Below are 18,550 nucleotides of genomic sequence, written 5' to 3'. Positions count from 1 at the left end.
TTTATTGTCTCGCCTCGAACAATACTTTGTGCTGATGGTGCATGATCTTTATCGCCCGGACGCCTGTTTGTACAGCACGAAAAGAGAGGATTTGGCCTGAGGTCGCTACTATAGTTCATTCTCTGATAGGGCAAAATGAGCCCTGCTCTCTTCCATGGACAACTGATATCACAGTACATCGTTCTACGTAAAAGCTACAAAACATAAGCAAATCTAAAATGCAGAGATGCAGATTCACATTGAAAAAGACATTCAACATGTGGTCTTTTTTTTTTTTTTTTGTATGTTTTTTTCCTCACTAACTCAGCTCTGGCTGTGCTACCTGGTATATAAACATGAAAAGGAGAGAAATGCTCTGAAATTCATGCACATCTCTCTTCACTTGAAAGAATCCTGTGTAAATGGATGCATAGATGAGGTGTTATGAGGGTTAAAGGCCTTGCACAGAGTCTAAACCTCTGAATGTGCAAAAAAAAAAAAAGAAAAAAGAAAAAAAAAGAAGGTACGCTCTTCTCAACCTGAAAATGGACTTTTCTTCTTCTTCTTCCCAAAGAGCTGTATACCTGTAAATGTACCGGCCATCTCACCCGTTTGCAGCCACATGCAGCATTTGCAGTATGTCGCTGTCTGAATGGGAATGAAAGTCAGTGCCTAACTACAGCGAAATTACTGATTTGCAGACACACAAGTATATTATAACTCTCTTTTCCCTATCCACTCAAACCCCATGTAAAATGTCTAATCCTCCATTGTATATGATTAAAACTCTTTCAATAGAAAAAGATGTTTCTAAAAATTGAACATGGATTTTCATCAAGTAAAAACATTTCCCACCTGCATGTGTCCTTTCCACATTTTTAAATATAAGAACACGCTTAATAAAAAACCTACTCCTCCCCTCTTTAACTTCTACTTTTTATGATATTTATTTTTTATCACAAACACTCAGATTTTTTTGCCGTTTGGTAGAATTGTTGCCCATGTCTTCAAGGTTTTAAAAGGTTTTAAATCTATCCCTGTTGATTTTGTTTTTCATCCACTTGGTTTTTGACCTGCCTGTTCAAGAGTGTGCGTTGTTGTTGAGTTAGGTGTGTGTGTGTGTGTGTGTGTGTGTGTGTGTGTGCTCTCTCTTATGTTGAACATTTTGTGTGTGCAGGTGTACATGCGCTCGCTCTCTCTCACAGGTTCATACGGTGAGATCGTCTGACCTGGCCCTGCTGCTGGCTTTGCTCAGTCGGCTCAGCGGTCTAGTGTCTTCTATCGTATCCGCGGCCTCCATCCCTGCCTCCACTGGAGTTACCCCCTCCCTGTTCACTGCCTCCTCTACCTCCACATCCTCATCCACAGCCTCCTCCACCCTCTCTGCCTCCACCTCTGCCGGCTGCACTGCCGGCTGCACCTCCTCTGCCTCTGCCTCCTCCTCCTCCTCGTGTAATGTCACCCCCCCTGTCTCAGTGGTCTGGGCGTAAGAGGGCAGAGTCTCGTCATACACCTTAGAGATGTCCTCCATGGGCAGCACCTCCTCCGCCTTCTCCTCCAACGCCTGGAAGGGTGGGGCCCCTCTGCCAGCCTCCATGCCCACCTCAGCCAGCGGGTAGAGGTGAGTTACGGGGGGAGCTTTCTCCTCCTCCAGCAGCCTGTAACCTTTCGCTCTCTGCAGCGAAGGCACAGCTAGGGGGGGCAGGCTCTTCCCTTGTGGCGGCAGGGGGGCCGACCCCTCACCTTGGGCTGGGGCTGGGGCTGGCTTACGAAAGACAAAGCGAATCTTCTTCAGGCCCAGGTGACTGATCTCCACAAAGTTGAGGAAGAGTGAGACACAGGCCACAGCCAACATGAAGATGATGAAGACGGTCTTCTCTGTGGGTCGGGACACAAAGCAGTCCACCGTGTTGGGGCAGGGCCAGCGGCTGCATTTGTACAGGGGCAGGATGCGGAAGCCGTACAGGAAGTACTGGCCCACCACGAAACCCACTTCAAAGAGTGTCTTGAAGATGATGTGGCAGATGTAGGTCCTCAGCAGGGTGCCCTCCAGTCGGAACTTCTTGCTACCTTTTGTGCTGGTCTCCTTAGTGGTGCGGACGCTTCCCTGGTCAGGTGCCAGAGGGAGTCGCTCCTCGCTCAGCTCCTGCTGCCGGCTAAGTTCTGCCTCCTCACGCTCTTTACGTTTCTCCTCCATGTGGACATGGTGCACAGCGTGACCCACGTACACTAGAGAAGGTGTGGACACAAAGATGATCTGCAGCACCCACAGGCGGATGTGGGAGATGGGGAAGGCCTCGTCGTAGCACACGTTCTCACATCCAGGCTGCTGTGTGTTGCAGACATAGTCAGACTGCTCATCGCCCCAAACGAACTCCGCCGCCGTGCCCAGGATGAGAATACGGAAGATGAAGAGCACTGTGAGCCACACTCGGCCGATCACCGTAGAGTGCTCGTTAACTTCCTCTAAAATATTACCCAGAAAGCTCCAGTCACCCATGATCGGTCCGTAGCACTGCAGAATGAAGGGTGGGGTAGGGAGGGACATAGAGGGTGCAGATGGACAGGGAGGGTGGGGTAGGCAGGACAGACAGGGGGAGGGGAATAGAGATTGCCAAAAAGTAAGAAATGTAGGAGAGGAAAACTCGAAAAAGTAAAAAAATCAAACCTAAACCCTAATTTCATGCTATTGCACATGTTTCTGTAGGAAAAGCTGGAGAATTTGAAACTTTTTAAGATCTGAAATCGAGGCTTTTGAGTCCATTCTGTTTGCATTGTAAGAAGATAAAAAAACAATCTCTCCAATATTAAATTCAACCTTCAACGAGACATTGACTTAGCTGTAGTGAAGGCTGCTTCTCAATGTAAAGATTAGTAACTTTGTCGAACATTAACAAAGGTGCAAACCAAAAAATCTCTTGCTTTAGCTGTAAAAAAAATCCACACAACAACTCACAAATAAAAACCATTAAGAGAGATCAATAAGTAATATATAGTCCCCTCTTCTGTAAGGTATGATATAGGTTAAATGTAATCAAATGGGCAACTTGCCACAGCTGCGGCTCCGGCGAAGTTGAGTCCTGTCCCGTTCTCTTGGCACCCGGCAGGGAAAAGTGAACTTTTTTCTGCCCTCTTTCCCACCTAAAGCCCTGTCCTTGTCGCCCCACTGAGCAGATGTGAATGAATCGGCTCTGATGGTTGGTTTTTAGTTTGCTGCAATATTTAAGCTTGGAGCCAGACGGCCTTTATTTGCCGGGCGACGTGTGGTGACGCAGGAGACAATAGGATCAACGGAGCCAGAGCAGGGATGTATGGGAGCAGGCCTCAGGCTCCCACACCAACATGGACACTGTACAGCCAGGGCACAGGGTCCACGGCAGAGCAAGTCTAGCTCCATGCATGCAACTTCCTCACACATGTGTACTGTATGTAGAAGCACAGATACAGTAGATGAAACAACAACAGCAGCTGGTGTGCCTCCAGCTGCACTGCCATAGCCAACATTAGAGCAGAGAGGCAGGTCAGTGACAAACTATCGGCTCAGACAGGGATGAAGGAGAGTTTATGTCCTCGTGAATTAACACTGGACATTGTTGTTTATACAGCTATTCAGAGGAGGCAGCAGTAAGTTCATTTCAACAATTATTAAAGATTTTAATATGATAAATGCTCAAACCCTGGAAATATTTTGTTTATTTTGTCCAGACAAAGTGGGGGTGGCAAGTTCTTTCACATTTTTTTAATTGAATGAATGAATGAATAAATAAAAAACTGTTTTTATTATAGTGTCATACATACAGCAATAGCAGTCAGCATGGGCTTTACAAGACACCACAAATCAATATAAGCCTGATCCAGAATGCAGTGTATGAATTTTCAAACACTTTTGATGCATTTTCACAATAAAATGTTCAGACCTTATGTCTACAACAAAATTCATAAGTCACTAACAAAGACATTTACTGTACCATACTGGAGTAAATACTCATTAAAGAGACTATCTCACCTACTATCCCTGGCTTTTGAGACAAAGTTAATTAAACTAAACACTGCAAAATTCAACAATTTACAATAAACATTTCTGAACATCTGTAAACCTGAATATTTCAGCGTGTTGCTGAGCCATTTCATGGAAAATTTACATTCTAGATAATATGTGCAGTGCAAAAGAAAATGGGTCTCACTCTCCAATTCTCCCAAATCACCACAGCTCACATATTCTGTTTTCCTCATAACTGTTTTTGAATCTGCAAATCTCAATGGCCAAAAGAATTATTTTATTTATTGTGATCTTTCTCTGATGTAGACAAATAAAAAATACACACATTTTATTTGTGGCAGTGCTTTATAAATAGTGCAAATTCTGGAGTAAATCTTTGCTCAAAAATCAGTGCTATCAAATGTGAGTTTTGACATAGTAGATAACTCTGTCCACCGCAGTGTGTTCATTTGTGTGTGTGTGTGTATCATCATATTTGTGTCACTTAACTGGAATGTGAAGAATGTGAACCACTGAGTGAAAGGACATAGCCTACTGAAATGTCTCTATTAGAGATGTTAGTAAAATTTTTCCTGGCTCAGGAAAGAAAAACATTCAGCAGCGATCTTTGATTACTGAATCATTCCACAGATGTTTGAAGAGAAGGAAAGTTACCGCTGTGCCCAGAGAGGCTTGTTTCCCCCGTCTAAAACTCTTGGTTTGTCATTATGAAATAAGGTTTGCACAGGTTTGAACAACCACATTAAATAACTTTAAGTAATAACTGTACAACTGAGAACACAAACCATAAAATGTGTAAGGACACATCTGTGGCTCTGATTCATGAACTTGACTGGAAGTACACAGATTCACAATTCATCACCTGATAGATACGTTTAAATATATACCTTAAATACATACTTGCGTGTGAAGATATGAACACATACAAGCACAGCAATATTATTCTTATGCACTCAATGATTTACATTTTTTATGGAGTTACAATTGATTTGGCTTATTATAGTCATCCTAATATAATCAATAACAATAAGGAATGAGTTGAATTTAATATTGAGAGAATAACGCAATTTGTATTTTTAATAAGGTGTTTTAGCAAGATTAATAATCTCTAATTAACTTGTAAGTAATGATTGCTACTGTTTTATGTTTCCCTTTTTGTTCCAATTTCATTTGATTGTATATATTTTTCTGTAAGTTTAACTTGTTCTCATGTCTGTCTTTACATGTTTAAAAACCTTTAATTCGCTAAATATATGGGTAACCAACTTAAAAGATGACAGAAATTATACATTAATATTTTTATCTTATATATGCAATACAATTTTCCCATGTTAGTATTTCCCCAATGATACAAACAATCAAACAAACCACTGCTAGTCCTGTTTGAAAACAGTTCAGATGTGTATGTGAGCACAGGTGCTCCCTCATTTCTAATTGGTTTGTTGTGACTTGTTTGTCAAACTGGGAAACTGGTAAAGAAGACTTACAGTCACATTTTTTTAAGCTACTGACTAATGATTTTGACATGAAAAATGTTGCTGTATTAACATTCAGCAAAGGTTTTCCTAAGTCCAAATGTTTAGAACAGCACACTGTGCTTGAAACGCAACACAACTTCACCATCATGAAAAACAGACCTGCTGCTTATCAACAATGTGATTTCTCTGTGCCAACATTTAATACTTTTATTACAAACCATGCCTGGACTTTTGAAAAGTTTATTTGAACAAAGCTTTTGTTAGACTGTTATCTAAACTGTTGAAAACTTGGTCTGCCGGTAGCCTGTAACACTGATGCACCAAATTAAAGGAAAGAACACAACAATTACATGGCAGTCAGAAACAGACAGTTTATTTATAGTTACAAACTCATTTCCCTTTGCAAAGTCTAGTTTCCAGGTTCCACAATTGTTTCATGTTCCCAGGACCCAGGATTTTGCCATGGAGTGAAAACGATTTGAACAATGGCATTTTCTTTGAAGGCTAATATGCCAACGTTACTGATAGTTCTAGGTTTGCGAACTCAAATGCAATGTCCATATTAAACATATTTATGTTTAATCTTTTATTTGAAAGTAAAGTTTGTATTCATATCCATTTTGCTATTCATTCAGATTTTTTCTTTAATCTGTATTTGGAAATTTGGCAATGAAAGTTTTTAAGGTTTTGCTACTTTTTAAGGCGGTATGATCCACTGCATCCAGAGTGTTTGTGACCATTTTAATTTATAAATAGAAAGGAGGAATAAAGAATTTTATTATTATTATAATTTATTATTTTATTTATTTTGGCCACATGTTACAGATATATCAGTAGTCAAAATCAACAACCATTATCAATAGAAGTCATCTGTCCTTTTATGGATGTATCTCCACTCTGCCCATGTCGTTATGGCACTCCCTCACTGTCTCTCAACCAATAGCGTTCACAGTCCTAGGTGACATCACTGGGCTGGTAAACTAGAAAGTCCACCTCTTGATGTCTGCTCTCTGATCTGTTGGTTAGTGGCAGATTTGGCCTCAAAACTGAGCACCACTGATCCCACAGCTTTTCAAAATGGATGATGTAATCTTAGCGCAAAAAGCCAGAGTGAGGCACTATCTTGCCGTGTTGAGTGTCCCCAAATCATTTGCTACAGTTTCTCTCTGAGTGACATTACGTCCAGGACCATCAGTGTGTATGTTAGCTGACTGGCTAGTTAGAACTAGTCTCCATGTATCCAGGAGCAATCATATCTTCTCATATAAAAATGTCCCCCAACAAAAAGCCCAAATACTGCCTCTCCTCTGGGCCTTGGATGGCACATGGGCTCAGCCCGTTGTGTCGGAGGATAGAAGCCATGTTCAGATCTCTGTGGAGGCATCAGGGTGTATCCACTGAGCTGGGGGACCAGGGGACTCCCTTTAAAGAGCTGTGTGTTGGTATAGTGGACGCTTGCATGCTAAGCCCCACGGTGGGCCCGTGAATGGCACCGGGATTTCACACAAAGACATGATGTCATGATGCAGGGTGCGGACTCTATTGAGCACGTGCAGTGAGGCGTGAGGCCAGATTAGACCCCCGAAGCAGGGCACCAACTGGCCGTTAATCAGAATGCTAACACGCTAACAAACATATCGTACGGCGATCTGCCTACGGCGCGATGGTGCCACGCGCTTCCTGCTCGCAGGGCCTTTGAAAGACAGGAAGTAACTGAAGTCTTACTTTTGTAACGACCTTATCAATGTGATGCAATTTAAGACATTTATTTCATCTAACAATATGTATTATGCGATTCTAACATGTTGGCAGGGGGTTGGTTTGATTTGGCCTCATGGTTACCTCTCACACAATGAACATCTCCCACCACTCCCTGAGGAAAAACAGTATGTTCTTGTACTGAAAACAACCTTTTCTTGACATATATACCATAATGGACATATAATGTGTGCTTGTATGAACTGGAGCCTTTCCTTTTAGATCCACCTTATCCTCCAGAAAGTAGTTTCTGATAGTTTAGGGGTTCTGGGTCCTTGGTTTGGCCCCATTGAGGGATCATGTCCTTGTCACAGCACATGGCCGGTCTGACTACACTGTGTCTCCTCAGGACGACAGCGGAAGTTATCAGCAACAAGGACTGCAGCACAGGGGGAGCTGGTTGTTCCAAACTGCAAGCAAGCATGCAAGCTTTAATCACACAGCACCTTCTGAAGCGAAAGTAATGAAATGCTTTACAAGAAAAAGAAGAGGGTAAAGAGGGCGATAAAATATACAGGGAAGACAATATGCAAAAACAAGCAGGATAAACTGCACCACCTACAAAATACAAAGTATAAAGAAAGTTAGGAAATTATAAAGTAATAAAATATGTTAAATTTGGCATCTCTGAGACTTTCCAGGAGTTTTTCCAGAGTTGGAGGAGCAACAACAGCAAAAGCATGATCACCTTTAGTTTTCAGGTAAGCAAAAGGATAGAGAACAAAAAATGATTTTCAATAATCTGAAAATGAACCCACTGTTTTTCTCACTATTGCCAGATGTGAAATTCTGTTGAAATGCTTATACTTAATATCTAGGTAACAACAATGGTTTAAATAAATAAGCATAATGTAAAGTGTTGCTTGTTACAGAGCCTCCAAGCTCCATATATTGTCTTGTGAATGCAAATTCAAAAAAAATACAAAAAACAAATATAATCTTTCTAGGAATGACCCCACAGGAAATTATCACCTGACCGTAGTTCCCCTCGGCTCTATGCAGCTTTATATTATCTTTCAATTTATTGTTTTCATACTTCGGCCCACAGGCTGTTTTAGAAAATGATGTAAGCTTTCTTCAAAATAACACTACACATTATAAACTGAAACTAGTGTAATGCCAGTCTTATTCTTAAATGTTCAATGCAGCTCTACTTGTTTTAGAGGATGTAGTGTGAAAGGCCTAGAGGTTTTACTGTCAGCTAAAAATGCTGAGGTCATAAGATGCAGCAGTCTTCATGTATTACACACTTTCAAATTTATTTGAATAATCCATTGAGGCTGATAGGGGGCAACCTTTGCTCAGAAGAGGACGTTCAACCAGCGGATTTGAGCCTATGCACAAATGCAAAGGAGGTTCAGACACTTCAAGCAATTATTTTGAGCCTTCTCAAAATGAGAGTTAATATTAGTTGTAAACATCAGATGAAAAGGCTGACATTACTGAAGTCAAAGTGATTCCTCGCCCTTCATTTAAGTTTGCATCCACTTTCATCTTCTAAGCAGAGGGCAGAGCTGTGAGCTCAGGACTGATGTACCAAACATGTGATCCAACAAATATCATCACCGCTCTTTACTTTCTTATTTATCTAAGTCTTGCTCTTCTAGTAACTTTGTAAGTAAATGTTTTGCATTATGTGCAGCAAGTATATTATAAAATGATATAGATCTTTTATGTAACAATGTATCAGACTAGGACACTTCTCCTTTAGCTCACACACTCTCTGCCCATGTATTCCTCTTCTCTCTTCCAGTCTTACTTTTAAAAAATGTATGATAGCCAGTTTTACTTCAAACTTTCTGAGAGGCGCTAACTCGAACTATATATTTATTACTGAGGTTGTTGTTACTGTTGGTGTTGTATTGAACACCAAAATGTTGAGTGTTTCTAATATTCTGCCTCCCTCATGTTTGTGGGCAAAACATTAGCAACATTAACATATGTCAATACAATGCAGTCCTCTTTAATACCACTGCAAACTACAACCTCAATAGATATAGCAAACATATAGTTGAATAGTATCAGTCAAAACTGAGTATTATAATTATTAAGTTAGAATTAATAGCTTTATATATATTTAGTAGATGTAAACTATCTATTATATTACCTTCTTATTATAAGAGGTAGAAAGTACAACAGTTACTCAAGTGCTGTACTTAAGTAAATAAGTATTCCTATTTTATTTTTGCTACTTAACTACATTTCAGAGAAAAATATTTTACTTATACTCCCTTATATTTATTAATAGCTCTTTCAAGATCAAGATTTTACACACAAAAATCTGATCAACTTGTGAAACGTGATGCCAAAACCAGAATGCAAATTATACGATGACAATCGGGAGAGGTGAACCTGAAATCTGACCCAGATTAAACATTGCTTTTTGTAAGATGTCAGAAGATAAAAAAAAGTTGGAAACCACTGGTTTAATCTTGAACAATGTGTTGTATTTAAAAATATGGTATATTATACACTGTGTAAAATCTTCATCTTAAAAGCAACTGGCAACTACAGCTGTCAAATAAATGTAGTGGATAAGAAAGTGCAATATTTCCCTCTAAACGTAGTGGAGTGGAAGGTATAAATTGGCATAAAATGGAAATACTCAAGTAAAATACAAGTACCTAAAACTTGTGCCTAAGTACAGTACTTAGAGTAAATGTATTTAATCATTTTCCACCACTGCTAATCTCACTTTTTTTAATCACATGAACGTCACGTGAATCGTCTGTGTCATACATAGTTTCACATACACTGAAAGGAGGCATTCACAGCAGGTTTAAAGAGATGGTATCAGCGATGCTCTTCGCTGATATAACATGACCTGGGGACAGAGCTGAGTCCCATGACATAGCACATCACTAAGACCTCAATGGCACAAGGCTTATGCTTAAAGATAGAGATAAACTTGTTTCTACACACTTGTTTGTTTAGTGTGCAAACATAAGTCCATACATATTTGTTGTGTGTGAGTGTATGTGTGTGAGTTTCATCATTTCTCTTTGTGTTTTAGTGACCTATACTACCTCAGTGACAAAGCCTCTTTTTCTTTGTACGTTTTTTTTCATGAGTCATCTGTTTAGAGTCACTTCTTTTGTTTTGAATGGAGGTATTAGACATTAAATTTCCAGCAATTTACCAGCAGCTTTCTTTGTTTTGCAGCCACCTTTGCACAGACATTTCTCTCTGCACTTTCAAGTGTGAACATTCTTCTCCTGCAATTTCTCATTTCCTCTGAGAAGCAATTTCTTCCCTGCAAAGTTTGAAACAAAGGCATCCAAACTTCACTGAGTAAACAGTGACACTGCAGCCACTCGCTTTAGTATTAGCCACTGGAAACTGATGAGAGGACTGATAAAAGCTGCAGACTAAAAGTTTGATCCAGTGATCTCAAAAATGAGACAGATATGTATGCCAGTCAGACAGAATGAATTTGAATATATGCTTACAAAGACACATACATATATAAGCTACATGAATGCACACACACCCACAGGCCTCACAACATGTGTCACATCTGGTCCTGGGCCATAGCATTGTGTTTTTGAGGGCTGAGTTCTTGTCGCCCAGCTGGACTTGGACTTTGACCATTGTGTTTGGGAGGTCAGACTTGTTGAATTTGGACCAGCCTGCTGTCCTTCATGTGCTCAACTGCTTACACAGACAACAGTCTCACGGGACAGGGTCATTTAGAGCCTGGAAATGCATAAGCAGGCGTGTCAAACACACTTTACTACAGGAACTGGCACTGAAAAACACTCACATACATAAAAATTTTGCGAGCTAAGAAACTAAAATGCGTCACTATGAAGGAAAAGTAGAGTTTAAAAATTATAGTATGTTCCTCCTTAAATATTTTTCACCGGCTATTGTATGACAGTTTGTTGGAGAGGTAAATACAGATTGGCTGGTAAGATTACAAAAGAGAGCAGTGTGTTTAAATGGTGAGAAGATTGAACTGTTTGGACTCACTACCTGCATTTGTGCCTAAGGCTTCCCTTTCCATGTCCTGTTACAACACCAGCGCACACCACCCTCCTGTGTCTGTGAGGGGACTCGGTTGTTAAAGGGGCCATTATTGTCTTGTGCATATGTTTGGGTGGATGATCTCAAATGTTTGTGATGTTCCACCAGGGAAATTTGGTAAACATGTAGAAAGATTGAAACATAAACTTCAAGTTATAACAAAAATCCTGGCCAAAGAGTACTTCTTTATTACAGTCTCAGAATTGGTGAGAGCAGCCCCACATGTCAAAATGGAGTATAGCGTCCCACATTGTTGTTTTTGTCATAATCTCCATAAATCCAACAGTTTAGTATACTAACTAACCCTAACACTTATGAAGCGCGCGTTAATTCCAGGTTACGTACATTCGTTATAATACAATGTATTTTTATATTTGTTGGTAAAACTGAGAGTTCAGGAAATTATAAACAAGTTATGAAAGATGTGAAAAAAATCCCACAACCAAAAACATTTTTTCTTTTTTCTGAAGTTTTGCATTTGTCTTGTGAAACTCTCGGGAGTTTAACCCATTTAGGAGTCTTAGGTTGAAGTGCTCAAAACTAATAGTACATTAGTTATTTACTTCTAATGGTGTAATGGTTTTGACAGATGTACTGTATGTTGCTGACTAATGGATTCAGTGCTTGTGTATTGCTGCCACCTGTGTGTGGTCTGATGTCCAACATTAGCTGTGCTGGAGAAGGACTCCGCAGTACAAGTCACGGTGTGCAGTACTTTGTGTCAGTTTTGAGGCTCTAGCACTCATGTATAGCATATTATTATCATTACATTAGTATTACACTTATAAATAAGGAAGAAGAGAGTCGCATAGAACCCGAAAGAGATTTGACATTTTAGATTAGTTACCAGTCATCAGTCACTACGAACCGATGAATTCTCAAAACCAGGAGTGACTGATACTAAGATACTGGAACTGTTGCCTTTTTAATCACTTCAGAAACCAGACTTTCATTGCATAACTAACCCTTATTTCAATTTTGATTCACATATTTTATACATTTTCATATCTAACGGCCTTTGTTTTGAAGCTTATTCTGTTTTAATTCAGTTTTTCATCGTGCTATTGTTGTCTGGTTTTATGATGTAAAGGAACTTAATTTTCTGTGAAACTTCTGTTCAGAAAATTGTTTTAAATTAAGTTTATCATAATTGTTAGTTTATTTATTATTTAGTTAGTTGTGTATGCCTCTGCCAGATCTACAGAACAAAATAGAGACAAAAAAGAACAAAAACTTCACACATTATGGTCTAACACATTATAACACTATGTTATAGCTGCAGTTGATCGCAATTTGCATTTCTTTCCCAGAACTGCTTTTTTTTCCTTTGTCTTATTGGATATGTATGTCCCAGACAGTCTGAGGCCTGTAATTAGATTCTTCGGCATTTTATAGGACCAGTTCCCTTTATCAGGAAACCAGCTAACCTGGCAGCTTCATGAAGTCTGGGGCTGTGAGAGAGAGACAGGGAGAGACGGAGGTGAGAGACGAGGCATGAATTGTTCTCACTATTGAAGAAGGAAGTGGAAAGGCAGCTTCCTCTCTGTGTAACGCCGGGCACCATGGGAGGGAGAGGAGAATCGACATGCACACAATGGAGAAGGGGTGGGTGTAGGGCAGACAGAAGGCGTTAATGGAGAGAGGATGTAAGTGCCGTGTGTGACTGGATGAGAGAAACTGAAGTTTTGGATGAATGTTGCACTGTTGGGATGACGTTGGAGAAATTAACAAAAAAAATAAATCCTGTCCCTAGAGTCCTGTGTATGTGTTGTGTTATTTCGTCTAGTTTGGTACACCAATGTTCCCACAGTCTGACTATGACTTTCCTCTAACGCATTATGCCTTATGACTGATTCGTATTCCCATGATTCTCCTCTATTATAGATTGGATCATTTCGCCCTTTAAAATGATTGGAAATGCATATTAAACAGTGAGACCAAACCAGAAAGTCGTGTAATGCTGAGTTCATGTCATATCGTTTTAAGCATAATTACAAGCAGCTAAGTGCAAAAAATCTAAATAGTGTTAACCACTTTGGAATAATGCCTGAACACCCCAGAGTAGGAATGAAGGGTGTTTCTCCTGTTCTTCAAAATCACACACACCTGTATTAATGTGACCCCAGTGGATGTGTAGAAATAAAAAGGCTCCAGTAGGAGCCAATTAATCACCATAGTAACGCTAGACCTGACAGGCCTGAGAAATCCCCTATCACACAGTCGTCAGTCGTTGTGAAAGAACACAAAGAAAACCTTACCTGTATTGTGCATATGTTACCGTCACCAGGCCTAGGGGAAATCGTAGCCAACATAAAAGAAAAGAACTGTGGATTGATAGAGAGAGGACCAAAGTTAGCGTCTTGAACAGGCCAGAGCTCGTTTATGTCTGAGCACAATTTCATCCACTTCCTACTTAACAATCTCCACATTCTCACCAGGTACAAATAATATTAACAATGACATATTCCATAAATTAAACAAATAACAACCAAAACTACAATAAGCGACACAAAATTTCAGAATAATTTAACATACATTCAATGTAAACACAAGTTAGTCTACTCAAAGTACTATAATATTAATAATAATAAAAATAATATAGAAAAATTCATCTTGTCATACCCTTTCCTACTGTCGCAGACACATTAGCATAATATAATACACTTTAATACACACACTCATTCAATACTATAAAAACTTATCCACAACCTTTCCACAACATTCAATTTGATTACGTGATGGCGTTCAGGTCACTGGCCCTGGGAATCAGCCAGTTGTTAATATCATAAACCTCTAGGAAACAAAAGGAGGATGAAAGGAATGAGATTTTAGATAAAAGGGCACGAAGGGTGACTAAGGTGCTGGGAAATGCAGTGTAAGAGGGAATACTGTGGGTGTACGTATTGCTCAGGACAGGAAGAGTTGCCTGAAGGGCTGGCACCTTCTGTGTCTCTATCAGGGGAACACATGGCCCAATACAGGATGATTTCATGCCTCCAGGTCCCCTCAGTCAGCCAGCCGCCAAACACAATGTTATCTATGGATCGGAGTGACGGCACACACAGTCAACCATCCACCGTCAAACACTCACAAGAGTTTCTCACACATTTGAGAGCGTAAGAGAAATGATTTATGATTTAATGTTGTTTCCTCAAATGAAGCAGAGCCACCTTAACAATGACCAGGACAAACAGGAAGTCATAAAACATTGCCATGGCAAAGTGTATAAGATAGAAAACATGCTAAGCACCAAAAAAATACGAAACAACCATTCATGATTTTATTTGATTTGTCAAATCGGCTGCAAAATTGCCCTTTGATTTTTATTTATTTGATTTAAGATAATTCCAGACGAGGGTTCAACAGAGGGGAAGAGGCTGAATTGAAAGCCTGAATGGCTTTTTCGTTGCCCTTGGCTGGTGACTATACATGTCGCGCATCTACTGAACCTGATGAACAATACCGTCCTTTCATTCTTTGTTTGTTTTCAGGGATGTATGGTGCACATATGAACACACATACACCCCTCGTCTGTCTTCAGTCATCATACACACATAAAACATACGGGACAAAGTCAATCTTTTCACACACACACACACACACCGCACCCGTCTGTCCTCATGTCTGAGTTAGGTGGTTGTCTTGGTTGAGGGGTCTCCCCCTTCCTGTGTTTGTTAGTCTGCTCCTTCTCTGCGGCTGCTCAGTGGGATGCTTTAACTCTACAGGGGAAAAAATGGCATTAAGGGTCCATGTTTCCTCTGACTCCGTCCACATCTTGATAACCTTGTTCTTAGTAGGGCGGAGGAGGAACTGACAAGGTTCACTGCACAAGTTTTGTTTGCTTTCATTTTTTTTTTAAAACCATCAGTTAATGACTCTGCACAAATAAACAGACAGTTATCTTATGAAAACTTTCTGAATAAAAACATTGATAGAGGGGTTTTAACAACAGCTCCACAGATACTGAATATTTGAGGCCTTTTTCACAGCAGAAATCTTGACTCAGACATAGCTGGCATAATTATTTCTGATATGGATCCCTTAAATTTGGGTGAACGTTCATGTAGAATTCATGGGCGAAAAAATAAATCTTTGCTCGACTCAGTAAATTCAGATGTTTTGCTGCTACTGTTTTTCTAGTTTTGTTTTTGCCAGTAAATGTTGGTGGCTAATGCTGGCTAAAGTTGGCAAATGTGTTATAGGTATTTATGTTTAATTCTTAATATTTGTTACATTGTCTTGCTTACATTTTCTCAAGCAGACACACACATATGGAGCTGATGGAAAGAAAGGCCCTCACAAGTAAAAGACAAAAAAAAAGAAAGAAGGAAACAGCCATCCGTGACACACATAATAATGCATGTGTGACCCATATAGTGTATGCATCCATAACCTAGTCAGAATCAATGCCTCCAGTCTGGGGCAGCATTCCAGTCAGGGTCAGAGTGCAGCTGGTAAGAATAGCATCAGTCTAAATGTGTAGACACAAACAGTGTTGGAAACAGATGGAGCCGTGAGTGACAGAAGTCTAAAATACATGAGAACTGACTGACCGTCTGCCATGTTGGCTTTTCACAGTCCTTCACCTGTTGGCTCAAGGCTTTGTCGCCCTATAATGAGCAAACAGCAGGGCTGATCATTTACCGCCTGTGACCATGCATGTTGCTCTCTCACGATTTATTGTTTTTCTATTTTTAAGTGTATATTAGCATTTCATTGAAACAACAAACAAATATGTATTCAAAGGGGAAAAGAAAAAAAATTACAAGAAAACGAATTTGCGAAGGAAGAAGAGCAAAGAAAATGGGAAAAAATGGAAAAATGGCAATGGCACCAAGGCCGAGAATGATTCAAATGCAGCGACAGGATGTTTTGGACCGACGACCACGTCACCAGTCAGTGCAAAGTGCGGTAAATGGGCCTGATTGACAGGAAGTCTGTGGCATAACAACATGCCAGTGCAATGGATCACTTTTTTAAATGCAGGCAAGGTTCATGCTGACATATACAAGTGAGTAACAGTTTGTGCATGTAATTCATGTGTTCGCCTCAGCTGCAACAACCTTGAGTTTCTATTTTCAACCTTTCCCACTCTGAAGTTCATTTTACCATCATATTCTCTGACCGTGATTTAGGCGGCCACCAGTGGATTATAGCAATGAGTTGAAGGGTGTACGTGAGGTTGTGATGGCCGTTCAAGAGCACATGTCCATCAAGCCTGGCTTCCCTCGGACTTGAGCGAGGCAGGGCTGAAACGGGTTCGTGTCACGAGCAGGCAAGGGTCAGGCCGGTGGGTGGATTGGGAGGGGTTACACTAATGCATCCTGGCAGCGTAGGTTTTTTTTCATAAAACACTCAAGTACACATACACTACAATCACACACAGAGGCACATATAAACACATGCAGTTGTTGTCTCCCTTCTCTTGCACTTGATCGCTCTTTAACGCACACATGCACACACACACACACATTCATACCTCATCCTGGCACTGCTGAGAAGCTGTAAGTGATGAGATTAAGTGAAGTCGTGGAACATCACTTCTTTTCTGTTATTTTGTGTGAATGTTGTTCCACTTCTAAATCCATCCTGATGAGCAGCACAATGGAAACGTCAGGGTAGCCTTTAAACTCAGGAAAGCTCCGTAATTAGGAATTTGCAACAGCTTTTCCATCCCTTCAAATGACTGACTGAGGCCTGAGGGAATGTTAGATGCTCCATGGGCTTTTGTTTAAGGAACTGCAGAAATCACAGTGAACTCATGACCAGCGCATTTTTCAAGATGCAGAGGGAAAAAAAATGTTTCAGTCTTAACATCAGTCCAACTTGAGGTAGCAGTAACAGAGAGCACAGTAACACGCTCCTTGCAAAGAGGCTTTGCATGGGAGGAAGGTTTTGTTTTGTCTTTGTCTCCTTTATCCCGTGTCCAGTAACCCTGCTGAATTTGCACGTTAATTGTAATTTTAAAGTGTTCGGTGCTTTTAGTTTCTGGTGTTTTTATGGTGTAGTTTTTTATAGTGTTTGGTGTTTTACAGTGTTACTATACTTGTTTTTATCTGTTTTTTTGTGTGTATCCTTGACTGCAAATCAAGTTATCAAGTTTCCCACTTGGGATAATAAAATGCCTGAATCTGAAAGACATAAAAAAGATGAAATATTTTGGAAGGGATACAGCAGAGATGAGGTTACAGGGTCATTGCTCCAGGCCAGAGATCTTGCAGGGTTTGTCATGAGATCTTTATTACTTGACTTCCCCTGATATTTATACATGCAAAAACATTTTCCCTAGTTCGTGGTCAAAGGCGCAGTTGTTGGAGAAGAGAATTTAGCCATTTAGATCATAGATTAGGCCGTGACATTCGCAGAACAGAGAAAATCAATGAAGTCAATGAACAGCAACAAAAATGTTGGGTGTCTCTTGCACTAAACAAACAATTCATCATTTCTCAAATGATGAATAGAAATTAAAGGAGTAGTTTAAAATTTTGGGAAATATGCTTATTCGCTTGCTCGCCAGGAGTTGCATGAGAACAATGACACCACTCTCATGTCTGTATAGTGAAAATGATGCAAAAGACGATAGCCTGTTAGCTTAACACAAAGATGGAGAAAGGGTAAACCTGGCTTTGTCCAAAAGTTACAAAATCCATCCACCAACACCTCTACAAGCTGCAAGTAGAGCTTTATATCTAATTTGTTTGATGCATACAAACATCAAAGTGTAAAAACCTTAAGGTTTTACGGGGTGTTACGTGCCAGACTATCTCTTGACCGGAAGCAGTTCTTGCTGGAGAAGGCTAAGCTAACCGTCTTGTCTCTGGCTTCATACTTTATTACCATAAACACATAAGTATGGTATCGCTCTTCCAGGGAAGGAATTTGACACACCTCGAGGACAAGAAAAACATGATGCTGGGCCAAGAGTCAAAGAATGATGACAAACGAAGGATTAAAGTCACATTTGTTAGTGAAAATATGTTTGTATGTCTGTGTGCCCTCCCCGCATAATTACAGGCATTTGAATGCCTTCAGCAAGGGGGAATCAAACCTAAAAGATTCCCTTTATATAATAATGGCGTGTCTCTGCAGGCAGGCTGCGGGAGCTGGGAGATAATCCTGGGCTGAAACTCACACCACATACAGCGGGAGAGGAAAGGAGGAGGAAGGAAGGAAAGAGAAGAACGATGATCTCTTTTGCTTTTGGTTGTGACTCCCAAACTTCAGCAAGTGGTTTCAGACCAGCACAAGCTCTGAGAGGAGACAGAGTGAAACCAGAGAGAAGAAATCGTGAACGAAGTAGGTACGTTAT

The 18,550-nt window shown here is 40.2% G+C and overlaps 1 protein-coding gene across 2 annotated transcripts; it reads right to left on the bottom strand.

Moving 5' to 3' along the window:
- Positions 1–1,186: 1,186 nt before the first annotated feature.
- Positions 1,187–2,479, bottom strand: gja8 (gap junction protein alpha 8). Of its 2 annotated transcripts, XM_022740502.1 has the most exons (2): positions 1,400–2,479; positions 1,187–1,285 (listed from the first exon to the last, which is right to left on the bottom strand). In XM_022740502.1, exons 1-2 carry the CDS (start codon positions 2,477–2,479, stop codon positions 1,187–1,189), a joined length of 1,179 nt encoding a protein of 392 aa, XP_022596223.1. The 2 variants fall into 2 exon arrangements, with proteins under 2 accessions (XP_022596223.1, XP_022596222.1); XM_022740501.1 differs by having other exon boundaries at positions 1,187–2,479.
- Positions 2,480–18,550: the final 16,071 nt, after the last annotated feature.

The sequence above is a fragment of the Seriola dumerili genome, unplaced genomic scaffold (assembly GCF_002260705.1).
Source record: "Seriola dumerili isolate Sdu_G_001 unplaced genomic scaffold, Sdu_1.0 BDQW01000052.1, whole genome shotgun sequence".
Classification (NCBI taxonomy): domain Eukaryota; kingdom Metazoa; phylum Chordata; class Actinopteri; order Carangiformes; family Carangidae; genus Seriola; species Seriola dumerili.
The sequence above is the reverse complement of the archived record's forward strand: the minus strand, read 5'-3'. Positions and strand labels throughout refer to the sequence as shown.

Coding starts and splice junctions, on each gene's coding strand:
- gja8 (XM_022740501.1), bottom strand. CDS start 2,479: ATGGGTGACTGGAGCTTTCTGGGTAATATTTTAGAGGAAGTTAACGAG.